The 22,125-nt window shown below is 36.5% G+C and overlaps 1 protein-coding gene and 1 long non-coding RNA gene across 50 annotated transcripts in view; both read right to left on the minus strand.

Moving 5' to 3' along the window:
• The window catches only part of PHC3 (polyhomeotic homolog 3), a 91,788-nt gene that overhangs the window by 40,545 nt on the left and 29,118 nt on the right, over positions 1 to 22,125 (minus strand). For 12 of the 49 annotated variants that reach the window (XR_014824278.1, XR_014824276.1, XR_014824279.1 and 9 more), the window contains exons 5-8: positions 21,803 to 21,961; positions 19,229 to 19,327; positions 10,352 to 10,598; positions 2,681 to 3,552 (exon numbers count right to left, since the gene is read on the minus strand). Coding sequence is in view for 16 of the 49 variants with exons in the window: in XM_084990234.1 (XP_084846360.1) it covers positions 2,681 to 3,552; positions 10,352 to 10,598; positions 19,229 to 19,327; positions 21,803 to 21,961 (1,377 nt within the window). In the remaining 33 variants the exon portion in view is untranslated. Of the gene's footprint in view, positions 1 to 1,794; positions 2,412 to 2,680; positions 3,553 to 10,351; positions 10,599 to 19,228; positions 19,328 to 21,802; positions 21,962 to 22,125 lie in introns of those variants that run through there. The other 37 variants (XR_014824274.1, XR_002337748.2, XR_014824268.1 and 34 more) reach the window with 10 other exon arrangements.
• On the minus strand, positions 13,352 to 18,540 carry LOC146397587 (uncharacterized). The gene is made up of 2 exons (XR_014824309.1): positions 15,030 to 18,540; positions 13,352 to 14,175 (listed from the first exon to the last, which is right to left on the minus strand). It is a non-coding gene; the product is annotated as an uncharacterized LOC146397587 (long non-coding RNA).

Below are 22,125 nucleotides of genomic sequence, written 5' to 3' on the forward strand. Positions count from 1 at the left end.
TGGAAATTGCACATCACAATTTCTCTTTAGTTCACAACTACAACTATTCTAAAACCATCAAAAGCTGAACTTGGAGTTCCCGTCATGGCGCAGTGGTTAACGAATCCGACTAGGAACCATGAGGCTGCGGGTTCGGTCCCTGCCCTTGCTCAGTGGGTTAACGATCCGGTGTTGCCATGAGCTATGGTGTAGGTTGCAGACGCAGCTCGGATCCCGAGCTGCTGCGGCTCTGGCGTAGGCCGGTGGCTACGGCTCCAATTGGACCCCTAGCCTGGGAATCTCCATATGCCACTGGAGCGGCCCAAGAAGTAGCAAAAAGACAAAAAAGACAAAAAAAAAAAGCTGAACTTACCTCAATAAAGTACATTAGTAGCATCAGTCTCCCTTTCCTAAATAAACTATGGAACATTTATTATTTCTATAGTATCTACACTTACCACATTCTATTTATCATACCCAAATGCCAGTGAAAAATCTTAGTTTTATAAATATACCTTTTTAAAAGCATACTGATTTTACTTTGAAAATTCACACTTATCTCTGAAATTTTCATATCTCCTAAAAAGGAAATATCCTTCTGTCTTTAAATGTTTGAGACAACGAGGAAATTGTGAAGGAATATGTAATTTATGAAGAAATGTGATGGTAAAAAAAATAAATTTGATTAAGGGTAATAAAAGAAAATATAGCAATTTAAAAAATAGGCTATGGTACTCTAAGAAAGGTAAGAGACAAGAAAGATAACATAGAAACATCTACAGCAAGAGTTACCCTAACAGTGGTAGCAGAGAATGTTATTTTTTTAATGAAAAATATTCAAAACGAGATTAAAAAAACAAAAAACAAAAAAAAGTAATAGAGAGCAGGAAGTAATAAGAACTTAGACATTTTAGCTTGAATTTAATTAAAGTGTTATTATGGTTTTGATATTTCTATACCAAAACTGTTTCTCCAAGGTTTGCCCAACAAAAACAATTAGAAAAATAGAAGGCATGTATATATATATATATATATATATATATATATATATATATATATATATATTTTTTTTTTTTTTGCTTTTTAGGGCTGCGACCCAGCATACGGAAGTTCCTAGGCTAGAGGTCAAATTGGAGGTACAGCTGCCAGCCTAAGCCACAGCCACAACATCAGATCTGAGCAGAATCTACAACCTACATCACAGCTCATGGCCATGTCGGATCCTTAACCCACTGAATGAGGCCAGGGATTGAATCCACAACCTCATGGTTCCTCCTTGGATTCGTTTCCGCTGCGCCACAACAGGAACTCCAAAGAAATTTTATTTTCTATTTGTTAAAAACCAATTCACTGAACTAGAAAGTGAGAATGTAAATTCTTTAAAGAAAATGTATGCTTTGAGGCATGTGTTTTTTATGTTACAACATCTATTGTAAACTCTTCAAAAATACATTAAAAGAGATACATGATAACTGAAATGCAAACTTATTTCTAGATGCCCATTACTGCCTTTGTCCAAGTTCTGCTTTTAATAGAAGTGAGTAGGAAGTAGGATTCAATCTCTTCAGGCCTATTAAGATCAGTCAGAATGATAAGAATAAAGAATCTATAAATTTGCATTCTGAGAGCCAAAATGTTTACCATTAAGGAATAGACTTTGAAACTCCTTTCCTTTCTGAGCTACTGGTTATTAGTCTTTAAGTGATAAAATCTCTAGTGATATCTGATATGAAACCTTCTTTGGGAATATTGTTTTCCTCAGTTATAACTTAATTATGAATTTGATTATTCTAACATTGAGAGGCCTTATTTCAATTTTTATTGTAAATTATTTAAAAAAATTTTTAAATTCCTTTATAGAATGTTTCAAAGAAAAACATTTTCAGGATAATTTTCCTTTCTAGGTAGTATGTACCATTTTTAGAGGCCTGTCTTGATAACTTTTGCTACAAGCTCAATTACTCAAAACTTTTACTCCTCTCAATGGATTTTTTTCATCCTCAGTATTCAATTCATCCACCAAGATTTTCTTAGCTTTTGAAATGAGAAATATTTTATGTATACATTCTCCCTTGGTAGAAATTTAAAAATCAGAAGTTTAACAATTCTAAAAGATGGTTCATAGTTAATAACTGTTTTTTGTAAAGTTGGATTCTTTCCTAAAATAATTATTTTTTACAGAATTTTAATTACAAAATATAATTTTACCAAAAAGTTACATCATACAAGCACAACTCCACCTTGAAACAAAAGCCCCTAAAGGCCTAGAATTTTAGAATGCATACAACCAAAAAGGTTAGCTAGATAAACCATACTTTTAAGAACATACAAGCCAACAGAAGGGATCTATGAAGGATAATCACCTTAAGAGAAAAAACTTTGTGCAGATGACACTGGTTCAAATGCATTCCCTTGGGGAAAAAAAATCAACTCTGTAAAGATAGCAGATGGATTTGTTTAAATAGTAATAAAATTAACGAGGGACTTTAATAACCATCACAAATTATCAAGCATGCAACCATACAACAAACGGCATTTTTTTCTTTTTTGCCCATACAGCATGTATGTCAAACACTGACAGATGGAAATTTCAAGCTTTTTAAATTCATAGGCATTTAGAGCTAACGATATGACATAATGTGGGAGAAAATATTTTTACTTTCAGTGCAGCAAGAAAGTCAAAGAGCTTCCAAGGGCTTACCACTGGTGGATCAACAGATGCTGATGGTTGTACTTGTAGGTTTACCGCAACAGTCTGTGGAGGAGGAAGAGTCTGAAATGGCAACTGGACCAAAGCTTCTGCAGCTGGAAGCTCCTCTTCTGACACCAAAGCATTCTGCACCAAAACCTGGCCCTGGGATAGAATTTCAGGCTGCACTTGTAAAGACTGCATAGACTGCAAGGGCAGTGGTGGAATCTGAGCTGGAGGAGATGTTGACATCTGCGGAGGGGTTGCAATTGGGATTGGAGAGGACTGCAGGGCTGAATATTGCTGGTGTGATGTTGGAGACACAATCTGCTGACCTGGGGACACCAAGGTGGACTGCTGAACTGGGCCAATGTGTACAACAGGGGAAGCTGGAAGTGGAAGATGGGATGGAAGATTCAGCTGTGCTGTAGGTTGCACTTGATTAGCAGTGGACTGCTGCAAGTTTGACCCTGGCTGGAGAGCTGATGACACAAGAGGGTGTGGCTGAATAAGTGCTTGTGGATGAATAATTATAGTAGGAGACTGACTTGGTGAATGAGGTGGTGGAGGAGACACCACTACAGACTGCTGTGCTGACTGTGACTGGCTAGGAGACATTGTTAAAGGAGGGGGATGACTCTGAATTGGTGAACAATGCTGTGACTGGGCACTACTGGGAGCTGGAGGCAGGCCATGGTTTTGGAGCGGTATACAGTGCTGGGATGGGGGTGGGTCTTGAGTGGGATTTTGAAGTGTGATTGGCTGAATTTGCTGTTGCTGCTGTTGTAATATCAGCTGATGATGGGAAACTTTGGGAGGTGGTGAATGAAGAGGAATCTGCTGATGTTTTATTAGAGGATGAGGCTGAATTGGAGGATATGAAGCTGTGAGAGAAAAAAATGACAATTAGTATTTATTTCAAATTTATCATATAAATTTTAAAATAAATCTAAAGGAGAAAAGTTTTCACATCAGAAGATCATAATCATTAGAAATCTATTACAAGTCTTCCTAACAAGAGTGACTTGAAAATGTAATGACAAACTTTTCCTTGGAAAACTACATAATTTCATAAAATGAACTGTTCTGTCATAAGTACCAAAAGGAAATTGTTTAAAACAAATGATTCACAAATCTGAATCCACACATAATTCACTCTTAATAAATGTTATAGGTCACCAGAATATTTCCACTGACTTTTAACAAAGTTTATTCACTTGAATTCCTTCTTTGAAAAGGAATGTAACTGAACAAGTATAATATATACAAAGATAACTTCAAGATCATAAAATAAAGGTCTCATCCTTTCTAATCCATGTCTAAACATTCTTCCAACTAATAGCGTAATTACTTATAAAGCTTCCTAAGTAAGTTTGCAAATTTGAATCGAGATGAACGTCTGGTACTATTTGACCCAGTAGAGAAAACGTTTTGTATAAAGTTAGTTAAGCAAAACACATGTGCAAATCCTACAGCATGCTTATTTAATCACAGTAACTAAGAAATGAAATTTTAGGAGCTATTCCAAATCTAGGACACTCGTTTTGCTTGCAGAGAAAATGAAACAATCAGCCATGTTTTCTAGATAAAGGATCTTATTTTACTTCTCTCTCCCACTCTCCCACATACAGCAAAAAACAAAAAACAAAAAGCAAAAAAAAAACTATAGTAATCTATAAGTGATAATATTAGTTTTCTCCACAGGGAAACCACTCACAATAGGAAATATATATATATAAGAATTAGAAAAATCAAGAAGTAAGTAGTTTCTCCATCATTATGCCTCTTCTACATACTGTGCATATGTTTACAGTGAGGGAGATGCTGGTAAAATCCTCTCTATCTAAGAATGGAAACTGGGTTCACTAGAAGATAAACTGAAAAGATTACTTAATATTAATGTCATGTAACACTTCCACATTTAATACATATCTAAAGACAGGCAAAGATTTTTTCTTAATCTCAGACTAACACTTTACATACGTTTTTACATTCAACACATTTGTGACAAAGACCTTATATAAAAACTTTTGACAACTTTTTTTTTAACTTTTTGCTTTTGGTTGGTTATTATTTAAAATTCTGGAGATCCTTTAAGGAAATTAACATCTGATTAACATCTCAAGAAAGAGGCTTTTAGAAGGTTCAATACCCACAAAGTGGGTCAAAATGAAGTGGAAATTAGATCTAACATTTCATCTAACAAAATAATTTTCACATAACTAGACTAGCATTTCAAACTTAGGCTGAAAATTTTATGTCAACATTTTATAAATGTGTTGATAAATATACTATATTCAATAAAATCTCAGATTTCTAATAAGGGGCTTAAGATGCTCTCACATCTCTCTCTTTTGTACTCACAAAATGCTTGTGGAGTAGGTATTCCTATTCCCCTTTTATAAATAAGGAAACAGGTTTTGCAAGCATAATAGCAAAAGCCCACTTTAATTCAATCTTGTAAGTTATAATTAAAATTTACCATATTACTGAAATACAGTGGAGATTATATTCACAGGACTAAAAAGTCTCTCTGTGTTCTGGCAAGTAAGCAACCTTTGTTTATATCCTAGAGCTGATAATTCAATAGAGTAATAGTCTATCCTTTCACCAAAATTAATTTTTCCTTTGATCAGAAATCAATGTAAGTCTACATATTTTACATTAGTCCATAAGTCCAACTAACAAGCACATATACTATAGAATAATTGTAAGGATATCAAAACAATATGTCTGTATAAGAAAAGTCCTAGTGTTCTGGGCAATAACATGTTAAGTTCTCTGATTTTAACAAATATTTTATTGTCAGGGTGGCCTTATAATTAGAGAATTAAGGACTGGCATCATCTCCCACATAGACCCTTTCACTTAACTACTGTAACAAATTAAATATATCATTGTAAATTATTAAATTTATTATTTCATTCAGTAGTTACTACAACGTCATGAGACAGAGAAGGTACTGTAAGTGACTTGCCTGCCATCACCTGGCTATTAAGCGGCAGCAACGGTTGTAAAAGAATCATAGTCCTAGCTGAATCTGGGTTCTGACTGTGGTCTGAATGTTTGTGCCCCCCAAAATTAATATGTTGAAGCCCTAACTCTTAATGTGTCTGTATTTGGTAACAGGACTTTTTTTTTTTTTTTTGTCTTTTTGCCATTTCTTGGGCCACTCCCACGGCATATGGAAGTTCCCAGGCTAGGGGTCAAATTGGAGCTGTAGCCACCAGCCTACACCAGAGCCACAGCAACGCGGGATCCGAATCCGAGCCGCGTCTGCAACCTACACCGCAGCTCACAGCAACGCCAGATCCTTAACCAGCTGAGCAAGGCCAGGGATTGAACCTGAAACCTCATGGTTCCTAGTCGGATTCGTTAACCACTGAGCCACAACGGGAACTCTGGTAACAGGTCTTCTAAGGAAGTAATTAAGATTAAATGAGGGCAGAAGGGTGAGACCCAAGGACTAGTGCCTGCATAAGAACCGACACCAAGAGCCGAGATTAGTGGCCTCATAAGAACAGACACTAGAGAGCTCACTATCTTCTTTTCTCACACTCATATGAAAGACCATGTGAGGACATATAAGAAGGCAGCCATCTGTAAGCCAGGAAGAGAGCTCTCACCAAAAACCAAAAACCAAACACTGCCAGTTCTTGACCCTGGGCTTTCTATGCTCCAGAACAGTGAGAAAATAAATTTCTATTGTTTAAGCTACCCAGTCTATGGGATTTTTTTATTTCAGCCAAAGCAGACTTATCAGGCTTTTCACTACATATTGAATTAATGTCTGCAAAAAATGGTACATATTTCTCCCAACTAGATTAATTCCATAAAAGCTCTAAAATGTACTGTAAAAAAACTTGAGCTCTAATATAATTCATGATAATTTCCAGATAATTGGTTAAAGTTTACCTTTATTTTATACATTAAAAATAGGATTATTAAATATCAAGTGGAAATTCAACCCTTCAGAAGAAATGATGAAGAAAACCAAATGATTTTAGCGCCCTAGAAATACATGTAAAGAAATAATAAAAATGTCCATTATAATAATTATTAGACTACACACCTTAGAACACAAGCAGATATAGATATTTGAAAGTGACCTGCAAGAGTAAGTATTTTTCTAATTAAAGGACAAATTACCAATTCAAGAATCTTAAAAAAAAAAAAAAAAAAAATCTTAGCTTCAGCCTAACTCCCCACCAAGAGCAGAAAAACTAAAAGGGCAGAAAAAGGTAACTGCTGCCTTGCCAGAAGATACAAATTGCTTTAAATAACTGCAGTGTAAGGTTTGAACAAATTTTTAAGTTTGGTAGCTGCAAAGGTTTATGTGGCTTAGGGTATTCCATTTAGCTTTACTTCTAATCAACAACACAGCAGAAAACTAGAGTCTGGCTAATACATGTAAGATCTAAACCTGGAATTGCAATTGTCCTGAGATTCTTTGATGGTTTTAGCTTACTGGCTTACTAGTCTCCTCCACATCTACATAAAATATTGGCTATCAGAGAAAGGCAACTGTACAGATATTATCACACTATCAATGAAAGGTGGAAGAATAAGTGTCAACTTAGAACTAGATACTGGGAGTTCAGAAGGACTGAAAATTTAAAGGCAGATCCCTTTGTTTGAACTAAACTTGAAAGAGTTCCTATCTTTCTCTTTGGAAGGGAATTAAGCTATCCTCCAGTATAATCTATCAAAACTATAGAAATCACCAGAAATTGTCCTCTGAGCAATAATTCCAAGCACAATGGGTCACTGCTCCTTCGCACTGACTCCTCCCATCAACACTGCCCAGAGGCGGGTTTGAGGCTGAGAACATTTTGGACAATACAGCACAAAAATGGAAATAGAGCCACAGACTTAGAAAATAATTCATGGTTACCGAAGGAGAAGCAGGGAGGATAAATTAGGAGGCTGGGTTAAACAATATATATACTACTATATATAAAATAGATAACCAACAAGAACCTACTATATAGCACAGGGAATTATACTCAATATCTTGTAATAGGAGTTCTCTTGTGGTGCACAAAGATGTTTATAAAAAAGAATTCACATCTAACCATACTATGAATGGATTTACTAATTTATACATTATAACAAAGCCTGCACTTATCTAAGATTCAGATTTAAGAATTCTAAAACTGTAATATTTAATTAGTACAAATGAAAAAAACTATAACTTCCAAAATTCAGATGGAAAAAAATATCAACTATTAATCCAACAAATATTTACTGTCCACCTATTACAGATATAAGTACATATAAGGCACAACTTGGTGATGTCAAGATAAAAGAATGAAAAAGGATTAAAAGATTTAATAAATGTAAAGGACGTGACATATAAGTGCTTGATATTACTACCTTACCCTCAAAGAGCTTACTTACTGTCTAACAGAAAAGCTAAGATCAGTAAGTATATGAATAACTACAAAAGAAAAAGTACCATACGGAAGCATGAAAATGCCATACAAGTTCAGAGTGAGGAGAGATTTCTACTAGGGGAATCAATTCCAAGATCTTGATATTAGGTGATAGAGAGAATATTGGGGAGTTCCCGTAGTGGCTCAGTGGTTAACGAATCTGACTAGGAACCATGAGGTTGCCAGTTCAATCCCTGGCCTCGCTTAGTGGGTTAAGGATCCAGCATTGCCTTGAGTTGTGGTGTAGGTCTCAGAAGCTGCTCAGATCTGGTGTTGCTGTGGCTATGGCGTAGGCTGGCAGCTGCAGCTCTGATTAGACACCTAGCCTGGGAACCTCCATATGCCGTGGTGTGGCCCTAGAAAAGACACACACAGAAAGAGAATGTTGTCAATATCTGCACAGATGGAGTTCCTGTCGTGCTCAGTGGTTAATGAATCCGACTAGGAACCATGAGGTTGTGGGTTCAATCCCTGCCCTTGCTCAGTGGGTTAAGGATCCGGCATTGCCATGAGTTGTGGTGTAGGTTGCAGACTCGGCTCGGATCCCGTGTTGCTGTGGCTACAGCTCTGATTGGACCCCTAGCCTGGGAACCTCCATATGCCTCAGGAGTGGCCCAAGAAATGGCAAAAAGGACAAAAAAACAAACCAAAACAAAACAAAAATATTTGCACAGAGGGAACATGAAAAGAGAAACATGTTTGGATGGGAAAAAAGCAACCTTCAGCAATGTAAAATGAATCTTTAAAAAGTAATGCAAGAGTTCCTGTTGTGGCTTGGCAGGTTACAAACCCAAACAGTATCCATGAGGAAGCAGATTCAATCCCTGCCTGGCCTCACTCAGTGGGTTAAGGATCCAGAGTTGCTGTGGCTGTAGTGTAGGCTAGCAGCTGCAGTTCTAATTCCAACCCCAGCCTGGGAACTCCCATATGCTGCAGGTGTGGCCCTAGAAAGCCAAAAAAAAAAAAAAAAAAAGTACTGCATAATTAGAAAAGCATAGAAAGACTTTTATTTTTTGTCTTTTGTCTTTTGTCTTTTTAGGGCCATACTCGAGGCATATGGAGGTTCCCAGGCTAGGAGTCTAATCAGAGCTACAGTTGCCAGCCTATGCCAGAGCCACAGCAACGCTGGAACTGAGCAGCATCTGCGACCTACACCACAGCTCATGGCAATGCCGGATTCCTAACCCACTGAGCTAGGCCAGGGATCGAATCTGCAACCTCATGGTTCCTAGTCGGATTTGTTCCCGCTGTGACACGACAGGAACTCCGAAAGACTTTTTTTAAGGTAACATATGTGAGGTGTCTAGTCCAGTGCATGACAATCACACACACACACCCACCTACTTTCAATAAACAATAGTTAAATTGGTATAAAAACACAGGTAGACATAAGCTAAAAATAGGAGAGATTTGAGTATGCTTGAGAAGCAAAGGAAAGGATCCAGCATGAGGGAGACAGAAAATGTTGTAATAAATAAGGTCAGGAGCCAGTAAAAAAGATGCTACCAATGTCACAAGAAACAGTGCTAACTTTAAAGAAGAAAGCAGGTAATAACTTTATCTTCTTAGAAGAAAGCTCAAAACTGACAAATTCTTAGATGAACAGAAGAAATGGTAAGGAAATTCACTTTTCATGGCCCCCACATTTTCAGCATGAGAACAATGAAGCAAGATTATCTGCAGATGGCAAAGGAAGCATACATGGGATTCAACAGTTGATGAGAATGAAAACTTAGTTGACTCCATGATATCTTCCTCTCAGAGATGAAATCAAAGATGGAAAAAAAGCAACATGGTAAGGAAAATAATTTTGCATAATCCTTATTTTTGGAAAGTGATAAATTCCTGCCACTAATGACAACTTTAAAGAAGTTTTTTTTCTTTTTAAAAAAAGCTCTTTTGTTCCACTATAGCATATTAAATAAACCACAGGCAAATCTCTTTTTTTTAAAGCTAAAAGGCTTTATGGATCTAACAGGAGACCAGTACATAATGAAGATGTTAATCAAATGTCAACTGACCCAAACAAAATCTATTTTACTATTATAATTTGTTTTAGCTGTTGGACTCTTTCAATTTCTTTTTTTCAAGCTATATTATTGGGATATTCTTTTGTTAACTTATAAAATTCACATTTTAAAGTGTTTTAAAATAATGTTCAAGTAATGGACATCTTTTGTTTTGCTCTGGCTGCTAAGAAAATGAATAATGAATAATGCAACTATTTTCAACAAAAGCTTTATCCCACCTGGTGCTATTAACTGGTGAATACTTGATGTTCGAGTGACAGCTGTGCTTCGTGATTCCAGACTTGGACTTTCTCCTTTCTTATTACTTTCTGGAGAAGGATCTCGTTGGCTGATTTTAGAACTGGTCACTGTTGTTTTGTTATGACAAATTGTCAATGATTGAGTTTGATTAGTGCTTTTTGGAGGACCATTCTGTGAGCTAGATAATACACCCAACTTCTGGCTGCGTAACGTTAAATTCTGAACCTAAGAACCACATAACAAAAAATAAGGATGAAACAGATGGTATTAATTGATGTGGTAATCACTACCATTATAACAACAATGACAACACATTTTTATTATGCTTTTCAAACATAAAGCTCCAAGCACTTGAAACAACTGATTTAATCCTAAAGGAAAAGGGAGTTATTATTCTAAGTAATCATATCTTAAACATTAAGTGGCAATTTTTAAAAAGACATCAAGGAAAAGAATCACTAAAAACTAAATGAAAACAGTATATGCATTGCAAATGAACTATGAATATAAGCAACATACTCTGCAACATACTGAATTTTAAAGTTATCAGGTCAGAGATCATCAAAGGGAAGCAAAAAAAGGAGAAGCATTCCAGCAAAAAGGAAAACCTGAGCAAAGTTGCAGAAGTGGTGTGGAGGAAAGAATGAGCAATTCCTTCAACTTCACTCTGAGTTCTCCATGCCAGGATTGCAAAACATTTAAAGTTACAAGTACTTCATAAACTTGTGGCAAACTATTACACACAATTAGAGTGTGGATACAATATTGCTATCTTAATAAAAACTGGAAAGAGATAACAAAAAATTACTAGCTGTGTGGAGATTATAAGGGAACACTAATCTTCTAAGAAAACTAATTAATGAAATCACCTACCCCATTATGATAATTATGAAAAACATTTGCCATTAACTAACTTTAAAGAGTTAGCGAGATTTTGTTGTTGCAGTTATGAGACATTCAGTTGCCTTTAAGAACAAGACCTCATGAAGTGAAAAGATTGTACATGGCTTTAAAATAGTTTGTGTGATGATTCCTGTCTACACTGGGGCTATTCTAAACACACTGCCAGTCCAGATGGTGTCAAGGATCATCCCAATTGCTCTAACTTCAGATTTATAACATTTTCAAACAGCAAGGCAGAAAATGACTCTTAAATGAATGCACCAAATACATTTATGCTAGCACTGGTCATGGAGGGGAAACTGAGGCAAAAGAGATTCTAAACTGACAAATATATTGCTGCTTAATGAATGTTCTTCAGTTTCATGTGTATTCTGTCTCTACAACTGTATCATTAACTGATGCTTTCTCTTTCTAAGTGCCAATGCAGTATTCAGCCAAGAGCAGATGCTAAAGAAATGTTTACTTCAGGGCAGTTGAGGTTTTAATCAGTTCTATTCTAAGCTATTGAAAGAATTTTCTAAGTGAGACCATATGGAGTATCTTATCTGATTTTTGTCAAATATTTCATAGCAATATAAATGGACTAATTACTGCTGTATTATTGAAATTTAATGCAAAAAATAAAATATGCCAAAATCCAGATTTCTCAATCTGCCACTCAAACCCCTCCACAGTCTAGGCCCAAAGTGCTTTGAGCCCCATTTTTCACTACTCCAGTCCACAGTACTCATATTCCAGCCAAACTGGTCTGCTCACCCTTCTCCAAATATACCTTGTACTTCCTTCATTTAGAGCCCTACTCAAATTTCCCTTGCCAAAAGGTACCATACTTCAACACTGTCTCCTGAAGCCCAACACTCAAGCCCACTGCTCAAGACCAGTAAAAAATCCCACTCATTCTCCTAACGTGACTTCCCGAAAGTCCCTGGTGGGAAATAATTTATCCTCCCCTCTATGCCTTTCCCACAGAATCTGGATCATACTGGCCTATACCACTGACGAAACCCTAGTGCATTTTAGAATTACTAATGTCTGTGTCTATAAAATACTGAGACTAACTGGCAGGCTCTTATCTCTGACATTCCTCACAGTTCTGGTTACAGATTTAACAGAAACAATTTAAGTCTGAGGTATTCTCCCATATCTGAATCTGAAATATGTATTACATAGATTTTTGTTGGTGGTGGTGTTAAGTATCTTCTATTTATGGTTCCTTAAGCTAATATTAAAACCTGTTCATGTTTAGCCAAAAAGTATCAACAAATGTCTGGTAGAAGCATATTAAAATCTCTCAGGAAGCAAGGGAAAAACAGCATAAAATTTAACACCTGCCATAAATGATGAATAAAGTGGAACACATAACAATGATAATCAAAGGCTGAATTATAATCTTAAAAACTTTCTTCAAATGAAAAGCATATTCACACAGTAAATGAAGACTTGACACAATGAACTCTTTTTTTTTTTTTTTTTTGCTTTATAGGGCTACACCCACAGCATATGGAGGTTCCCAGGCTAGGGGTCAAATCAGAGCTACAGCTGCCAGCCTAGGCCACAGCAACGCAGGATCTGAGCCACTTCTGGGACCTACACCACGGCTCATGGCAATGCCAGAGCCACTGTGCAAGGCCAGGGATCGAATCCACTACCTCATGGCTCCTAGTCGGATTCATTTCCTCTGAGCCACGATGGGAACTCCGACACAATGAACTCTTAAAACTGCAGTGGTCCATTTCTATAGAATACACTTTTTTCTCCTAATTTTCCTTTTGTTTTCTAGAATTCTGAAAGAAAATGTATGTGTAAAGAAAATGTATTATGTATATATAGTATCTATATGAATAAATTTTAGACTATGGCTTGACTATCTATGGTCATCTTGGCATAAATACAATAAATTTCAAACATGCAAACTATACTCCTGAAGTATATACACAGCTAATTTAGCTGTTAATAGAAAGAGCACACATTCAGATTTCCTTGACAGAACTTTACTTTTAAAAAGAGCCCACCCCTTCTAAGATAAAAAATATTATAGCATCAAACCCCCATCTTTCTTTTTTTTTTCTTTTTATGGCTGCATCCACAGCATATGGAAGTTCCTGGGCTGAGGGTTGAATAGGAGCCACAGCTGAGGCCTCCACCACAGCCACAGCAACATTGGATCTGAGTTGCACCTGCAACCTGTGCTACAGCTTGCAGCAAGGCCAGATCCTTAACCCACTGACTGATGTCAGGAATCAAACACATATCCTCCGGGACACTACCCTGGGTTCTTAACCCACTGAGCCCCAACAAGAACGCCCCCAAATTTAATTTAACCTGAACTTTTCCTATGATCAATTTGTGGTAACTTTCTGACATTTGAAAATTCCTAGGTTTCACATGAAGTATTTTTGCCAATTTCACACCTTGCATCTGTATAGCGGACTACCCAAATACTCTCACGCCAATTATTTAATTTGGATCTAACAATGCATAAATTACTGTAGCATCTCTGATGTCACACTGCTGACAGAACTCAGTTTCTAGCTTTTAAATGGCTGTTTCCTCCTCAATTCTAACAGCATTTCCCAGATAGCACTGATTTCTTACTTTTCTCTAACATAACTTTTAGTCTTAAATACCTTTCTGAAAGTCAGATTCCACACCCCCGGTCCCCCCACAGTATGGAGAAGAGATAGAGCATTTAAAATAGTAAACAAGGGTAGGATATTCCAAATTTCCCATTTTTTGACAGTATGCTAAATTTTTTTTTTTTTTTTTTTTTTTTTGCTTTTTAGGGCTGCACCCACAGCACATAGAGATTCGCAGGCTAGGGGTCTAATCAGAGCTGTACCTGCTGCCCTACTCCACAGCCAAAGCCACAGCATCACAGGATCTGAGCCACATCTGCAACCTACACCACAGCTCACGGCAACACTGGTTCTTTAACCCACTGGTCAAGGCCAGGGATCAAACCTGCATCCTCACGGATGCTAGTCAGGTTCATTAACCACTGAGCCACGACAGGAACTTTTAAAAATTTTAATACTGAGGAAAAATTAACTGTTATACTGACTTTGGCAAAGAGTATTAAAACTTCGATTTTGGTATTTCTTAATTACAAACAAATTAAATTGCTTTAAAACCTGCAAATGTAAGTTTAAAAATCAACAAAGTGGAGCACAAATTTTCCAATGCTAACAGCCCTGAATCTCAGGAAAGTTACCACTGAAATATTTAAAATAAAAAATAAAAATAAAATAAAATCTTAGCATCACCTACCACTGTCAGCCTCATTGCCATTTCTAAAGCACAGCAAAGAAAAACATTTGTAAAGATGTTCTTAAAGGTCAATCCAACCCTCTAGTTCCTCAAGGTCTATCCTTGAATTAAGTCAGATTATGCAAGAGCCATATGCTTGTCCACATCCAACTGGACGCCAAGGAGCCACTTCTACAAATGACCTTGACTATGGTCACATTAAAGATGCTATTAAAGACAATGTTAAGAAGTTCCCACTGTGGGGAGTTCCCGTCGTGGCGCAGTGGTTAACGAATCCGACTAGGAACCATGAGGTTGCGGGTTCGGTCCCTGCCCTTGCTCAGTGGGTTAACGATCCAGCGTTGCCGTGAGCTGTGGTGTAGGTTGCAGACGTGGCTCGGATCCCGAGTTGCTGTGGTTCTGGCGTAGGCCGGTGGCTACAGCTCCGATTCAACCCCTGGCCTGGGAACCTCCATATGCTGCGGGAGCGGCCCAAGAAATAGCAACAACAACAACAACAAAAGACAGAAGACAAAAAAAAAGAAAAAAATAAGTTCCCGCTGTGTTACAAGCAGATCAGTGGCATCTCTGGAGTTCTGGGACGTAGGTTTGATCCCCGCCTGGCACAGTGGGTTAAGGATCTGACCTTGCCGCAGCTGCAGCACAGGTCGCAACTGCAGCTCAGACCTGATCCTTGGCCTGGGAACTCTATTTGCCACTGGGCAGAAGAAGAAAAAGAAACAGAAAAAAAAAAAAAAAAAAAAAGACAATGTTAAGATATCTCCTTCTTGAGAACCCACAAAACAGATTGTGCTCTAGAGAGCTTAACAGTTGTACTTTCCTAATAACTGGTTTATTTTTACCTTGGAAACTGCAAACCCTTTAAATGGTTGTGTTTCTCTCTTCACTACTAGCTACATGAAAGCTAAGAACCAAATTCGTGACTCATCTTTAGAGAGTGCCTAACAAAAACAGTAATTAGTAGCATGTGATAGCTTATGTGCTAGGCACTATGCTTTTTGCTTTATGCTTACTGTCTCAATTATTCCTTTTAACAACTCTGAACTATTACTTCCAGTTTACATTGAAGAAATTGAGGCTTAGCATAACATTAGTGAGTGCTAACTACATTAACAGACACTGTTCTGTTTTTCATTAACCGATTTAATCCCCATTAGAACCCTACAAAGGGTCATAATTATTTTTTATTTATATGTGTTTTATATAATACTTATTTTATACTGTTGAAATTCAGGTAAGAGTTTAAGGATCTACAATAAAGAGGTGGAAGAACATGTATCTGAGCCCAGAGAGTATGGCTCCAGAGTCCAAACTTACAAACATCATGCTATGCCATGACACTGTCCAAAATTAATCAAGTGGTGAGAGTTCCCGTTGTGGCTCAGCGGTAACAAATCCAACTAGTATCCATGAGGATGCAGGTTTGATCCCTAGCCCTGCTCATCGGGTAAAGGAGTCGGGAGTTCCCATCGTGGTGCAGTGGAAACAATTCCGACTAGGAACCATGAGGTTGCAGGTTTGATCCCTGGCCTTGCTCACTGGGTTAAAGATCTGGCATTGCCATAAGCTGTGGTGTAGGTCTCAGATGCAGCTCAGATCTGGCGTTGCTGTGGCTCTGACGTAGGCCAGCAGCAACAGATCCTATTAGACCCCTAGCCTGGAAACTTCCATATGCCACAGGTGCGGCCCTAAAAAGAAAAAAAAAAATAAAAATTTAATCAACAGGGAAGTGACACAGCAATTGTTGCTGAAGTCTGAATATAAATTCAGGTCTTCCTAAAAAAAAAAAAAAAAAATTGGAGTTCCCGTTGTGGTGCAGTGGTTAACAAATCCGACTAAGAACCATGAGGTTTCAGGTTTGATCCCTGCCCTTGCTCAGTGGGTTAAGGATCCAGCGTTGCCGTGAGCTGTGGTGTAGGTTGCTGACGCAGTTCGGATCCCGCGTTGCTGTGGCTCTGGCATAGGCCTGTGGCTACAGCTCCGATTCGACCCCTAGCCTGGGAGCCTCCATATGCCGCAGGAGCGGCCCAAGAAATGGCAAAAAGACAAAAAAAATAAAATAAAATAAATTCAGGTCTTCCTATTCGCTCCTTTGCAAAAAAAGTACTAATGAGTACCTACAAAGTTCTAGACACTAAACATATATTATTCACTCTTCAACTTATCCTGTAAGCATGAATGGCTATTAGAGATGTTTAATAACTTATCTAAAGTTATACAACTCATAAATGACTGCAATAGAAATTGAACTTAAGCTCGTGCAGGACTTTATGAATGTAATCTGAATGGCAACCTCACTCCTAGCTCCATGCCACTTTACTATCCTTATTTGTGCTTTTACTTGTATGTTTTTATCTTGTTTTACTGAATGTATCTTGTAAACCAATTAAAAACTTAGATGGAACAAAGTCAAATATAATTTTTTTTTAAATTCTGAAAGTTGATAATGGTACAGCTCCATCAGGTTTTTTTATAAAACCAAAACAAAGCAAAACCAAAAAAAAAGAAAAGATCATGGAAGTTCCCCTGTGGCACAGCAGGTTAGGGATCCAACCTTGTCACTGCTGTGGCGTGGATTTAATCCTTGGCCCGGGAACTTCCACAAGCTGCAGGTACAGTCAAAACAACAACAACAACACAAAGAAGATCATTACACATCAACAAATTCATTCCACAAAGAGACATTTAAAGTTTAGAGCTGAAAAAAACTTAAACAATAACGAAGACAAAGGTCTTATTTTGCAGATGTGGAAACTAAGTCCAAAAAAGTTAAAGAACTGCAGAGGCTCACAGAGCACATTAGGGAAAAACCAGAGTTTAACTGATCACCATCTTTATATGCTGATATACAAAAAAATGGCCTTTATTATTAAATAAAAAAAGAACTTTGTGAAAATATCAAAGAATATTATTGCTATCTCATTTTTTATTTTTTACCAGAAGACTAAGTTTATTAAATTAAAAATATGAAGCCAAGGATGACCTTGAGATATAACAATTTCTGCTATGTGCAATCCGAATCATTAACTATAGAAAAATACCAAAATGGTATCACACAATTTAATAGTCTACTCAACTGTTTTAAAATTTATTCAATTCACTTTTATTAACTTTACTAAGGTGTAACTTACATATAATACAATGAATGAAACTAGTTTGATGAATTTTGATATATGTATACAGCATGTTACCACCACCCCAATCAAAATAGAGAACATTTCCATCACCCACACCGCTTCCCAGTCAATCATCCCCATCTTCTGCCCCAGGTACCACAAATCCAATTTCTTTTTCACCATAGAGTAGTTCTGCCTATTCTAGAATTTCATATAAATGGAGTCGCAGAGTATGTACGCTCTAATGTCTGCCTTCTTTTACTAATTATTACATTCCTGAGATGCATTAGTAGTTTGTTTTTCTCTATTTTTGAGTAATATTCCACAATACGTTTATCCATTCACCACTTAAAGGACAGTGGTTATTTCCAGTATGGGGCTATTCTGAATAGAGCTGCTACAACCATTCATTGAAACATCTTTATGTGAACAAATGTTTTCAAGTCTCTCAAAGTAAACACCTAGATGTAGAATTACTGAATCACATGTTAAGTATATGTTTAACTTTATAAGAAAAATATTTTTCAAAATGGTTGTACTATTTTAGCTTTTACCAGCAATATATGAGAGTATGGTTACTCCACATTCTTGCCAAAATGTGATATTTTCAGTCTCCTTCATTTTAGCCATTCTAATGAGTGTGTAGTGATATTCATTATGGTTCTGATTTACATTTCTATAAAGATTAATGATGCTGAGCACTTTTTCATGTGTTTTTTGGCCTTTTATATATCTATCTGTGAAGTGTTCAAATCTTTTGCCCATTTTTAACTGTATTGTTCATGATCTTAGTACTGAGTTGTAAACCTATTTTGTATATTCTGGATACAAGTCCTTTTGTCAAATATATGTATTATGAACACTTTCCCTTAATGTGTGGCTTGCCTCTTCACTTTTATAGCAATGTCTTTGGAGAATAGTTTTTAATTTTGATAAAGTCCAATTTATCATTATTTTCTTTTACGGTTAATGCTTTTTGTGTCCTGAGTAAGCTTTGCCTACCCTAGAGTTGTAAAGATATCCCTTATGTTTTCTTCTCCAGATTTTTACAGTTTTGGCTTTTATCTTTAGATCTACATTCTACTTCTAGCTTATTTTTGCAAACGGTGTAAGAAGAAAGTTAAGGTTCACTTTTTCCACATGAAGTACCCAAAGTACAAACAAGAAATTGATTAATATCCTACCCAATTTTTTAAATTTAAAATTTACCCAACTAATTTTTGAACTTAAAATCACCTTGACTTGATCATTACATAACTGCTTGCAAAGAAATCTAAAGAAAAGGATATATCTCACATAATAAAAGGAATAAATCTGCTTTATAATAAAACTAAGCATGCGTCACAGCAAAAACATACTTTCACTAATGTCAAATAACCTAAATATTCATGTTTAATGGTATTATAATTTCTACAAAACCAAAAAACTTTAAGTTCTCATTGCATTGTCAATCTGAAATGTGTGACAAAGAGCACTGAAACCATCAGTAACTTAAACATAAATACACGTTTATCTTTAACCTGAAGATCCAGACCTTAAGTACCACATAATGAAGCTAGACAAGCTCACCTGAGTAGCTGCAGACTGACAGGAAGATGACGATGACGACGAGACAACAGGAATGTCAGACTGTACAGCAGCCACAGTGGTAGCGGGTGTGAAAATCAGCTGTACAGACAGAAAAACCAAAAAAATACCCTAAGACAAAAGAACATGTCCCACACACAATGTATAGCAGGCAGGAAAGACTGAAATTTGTGACAGAAAGACAATGCAGTTTAGGACTGCTCCTAAGCAAAAGATTTTTACATGACAAAGAGAAGTTTCTGATAATAGAGAAAAAAACCATAAACATTTTTGAAACAGCTCATGATTCTGATGAGTAGAAAAATAAATCAGTGCTCAAAAAAGAAAATGTGTTTTGGCAATATGAAATACTCATGCCAAATTTTTCCCAGAATAAGCTTTTCCCAACTCAAAACTACTGTGGCAGGATTCCTAAAATGGAAGTTAAAATGGGCAACCATAGTCATTGCTCTTGAATGCAAATTAAATTTTAGTGAAAAACATGAAAAGAAACACCAAAAAGTCTTTTCTGTCCTCTTTACCCCAAAGGATAATTATATCACAAATAATACTATAATATTTCACTCGGCTACACAGGACCTGTAATACAAACCTAGGTTGCTCTTGACTTTTAAACTATTTATAAAAAAATATTCATTCTAAGTGTAAATGTCACCACATGTCAAAATTTAACAACAAAGCAGCCTGCAAATAAGCTTCACAACCAAAAAAAGAAAAAGACATATTCAATTTATTTACTTATCACCAATCCTTTTCATACGTTTTTTTCAAAACTGAATCAGAATGCCATTAATTTAAAAAGACAACACAATCTACTTAAAGATTACCCAATCCAACTTAGTAAATTATAACAGTTATTTCAAAGAACCAGTAATTACCTCTATCTCAAAATTGTATCAAGAGTTATTCAGTTCCTCAAAAACCATTTCTGCTCAAATTAAAATTATTAAGGGATCTTTTAAACTTCAGTTCTTTATATACTAAATTTAAATGAATTAAACAACAAAGTATAACTTTCACAAGGTAATTTCCATTACAAACAGCTGAAAGCACTAAAACTAAAAAGATGTTCTACTTTGCACGAACCATATGAAACTGCCAGTTTTAGAAGTCAAAAACAATCCAACAGCAACTATTTCGAATGGTTCAGCCTATTTTTGAAGCACATTAATAATAAGCACAATAATAAGCACAATAATAATAAGCTCTCATGGGGGGGAAAAACAGAAATATAGTAATATCTACTGAATAATCTGTACATAAAATGAGAGTCATACCACTGTTTCCTGTTAGAAATATGATGGAAGGAGTTCCCATTATGGCTCAGTGGTAATGAACCTGACTAGTATCCAAGACAATGCAGGTTCAATCCCTGGCCCTACTCAGTGAGTTAAGGTGTTACTGTGAGCTGTGGTGTAGGTCACAGGCTCAGGCTGGATCTGGTTGCTGTGGCTATGGTGTAGGCCGGCAGCTGCAGCTACGATTCAACCCCTAGCCCTGAAACGTCCATATCCTGCAGGTGGGATCCTAAAAAGCAAAAAAACAAAAAAAGAAAAGAAATATTATGGAAAAATTCCTTTGCAATTTTAGTGGAAAATTGGGGATCCAGATATATATTCAGTTCACTGGACAAAAAAAGAATATAAATACGTATCAGGGAGAAAGCTCTTTTTAGCTATTTGCAAAGACAACAAATAAAGTAAATGTCAACCGATTTCTACATTTCTTAAAGAAGTTCAACAGGTATATTAGGAAATCAGTAAGTACTCAAATACAGAATAGCCAAATTAACATTCCTATATTAACAAAAGATCAAAGTGAGCATAATAACACAAATCACCTTGAAGATTTTAATGTGCAAATAACCAAAGCTAAAACTTATCAGGAACTCCAATCCAGATTTCAGAAGATCCCACAATATAAATTCTTATTTATAATTAACAACCAAGTTTTTAACGTTTAACAATTTCATCAAATCTAAGAGCTCAAAAATACACTATAACTTTATGTATCACTCTAAGTACCAATTATAACTGTAGGATGCCGTCAATTATAAAATGCACCTCAGTTTCAGATGTTAAAATATGAAAGGGGTTTGAAATCAATGAAATTTGATATTAAAAAATAATCACTCAGAGTTCCCACTGTGGCAAGCAGGTTAAGGATCCAGCACTGTCTCTGCAGCAGCATCTGGGATCACTACAGAGGTGCAAATTCGATCTGGCATTGCCACAGCTGTAGTTCAGATTCAATCCATGGCCCAGGGACTTCCATATGTCGCTGGTGCAGCCAAAGGGACAAAAAAAAAAAAAAATCACTTCTGTGTTACAGAATCTGTTAGCTTCCCAATGTTGCTAATTACTATTAGATATACCAAGAAGGCCTATCAATTAAAAGTAAAAATTTTCATGGCATAAATGTACAAGAGCTAAGCACACACAAAAAATGTTAAACACTTTAAATATTAAAAATGCCTCCTATTGCATCAAATCAAGAAACATTTTGATTTCTCTCAAGTCTCTAAACACTCAAAAAATCTGGTAGCTCATATCTTACCATTTGAGCTCGGAGATACATTTGAGCTTGGCTTGCCGTTAGGGTAGGGGAGGTACTCCCTAGTAACATAGTCTGTTGGGTAATACTGCCACTGGTAGAACTGGAAGCCTGGGAACGGCTTATTAACTGTGCAGGTGTAGGAGAAGTAGAGAGGTTGATCTAAGGAAGAAAACATATCAGGTCATAGGCTTCCATTTCTTGCTTCCATGTCACTGAATTTCACCAAGCTGCAGTTAGGCATTCAATGGTATATACTGTGGCTAAGAAACCTAAAAGAGAGGGCTTCATCTTTGACAGACCCCCCCATCACTTCTTTAAGCAAT

This window comes from Sus scrofa, chromosome 13 (assembly GCF_054392235.1).
Source record: "Sus scrofa isolate SSC_HxYL_T2T_F1_AM1 chromosome 13, Sscrofa_HxYL_maternal_Yorkshire_Landrace_v2.0, whole genome shotgun sequence".
Classification (NCBI taxonomy): domain Eukaryota; kingdom Metazoa; phylum Chordata; class Mammalia; order Artiodactyla; family Suidae; genus Sus; species Sus scrofa.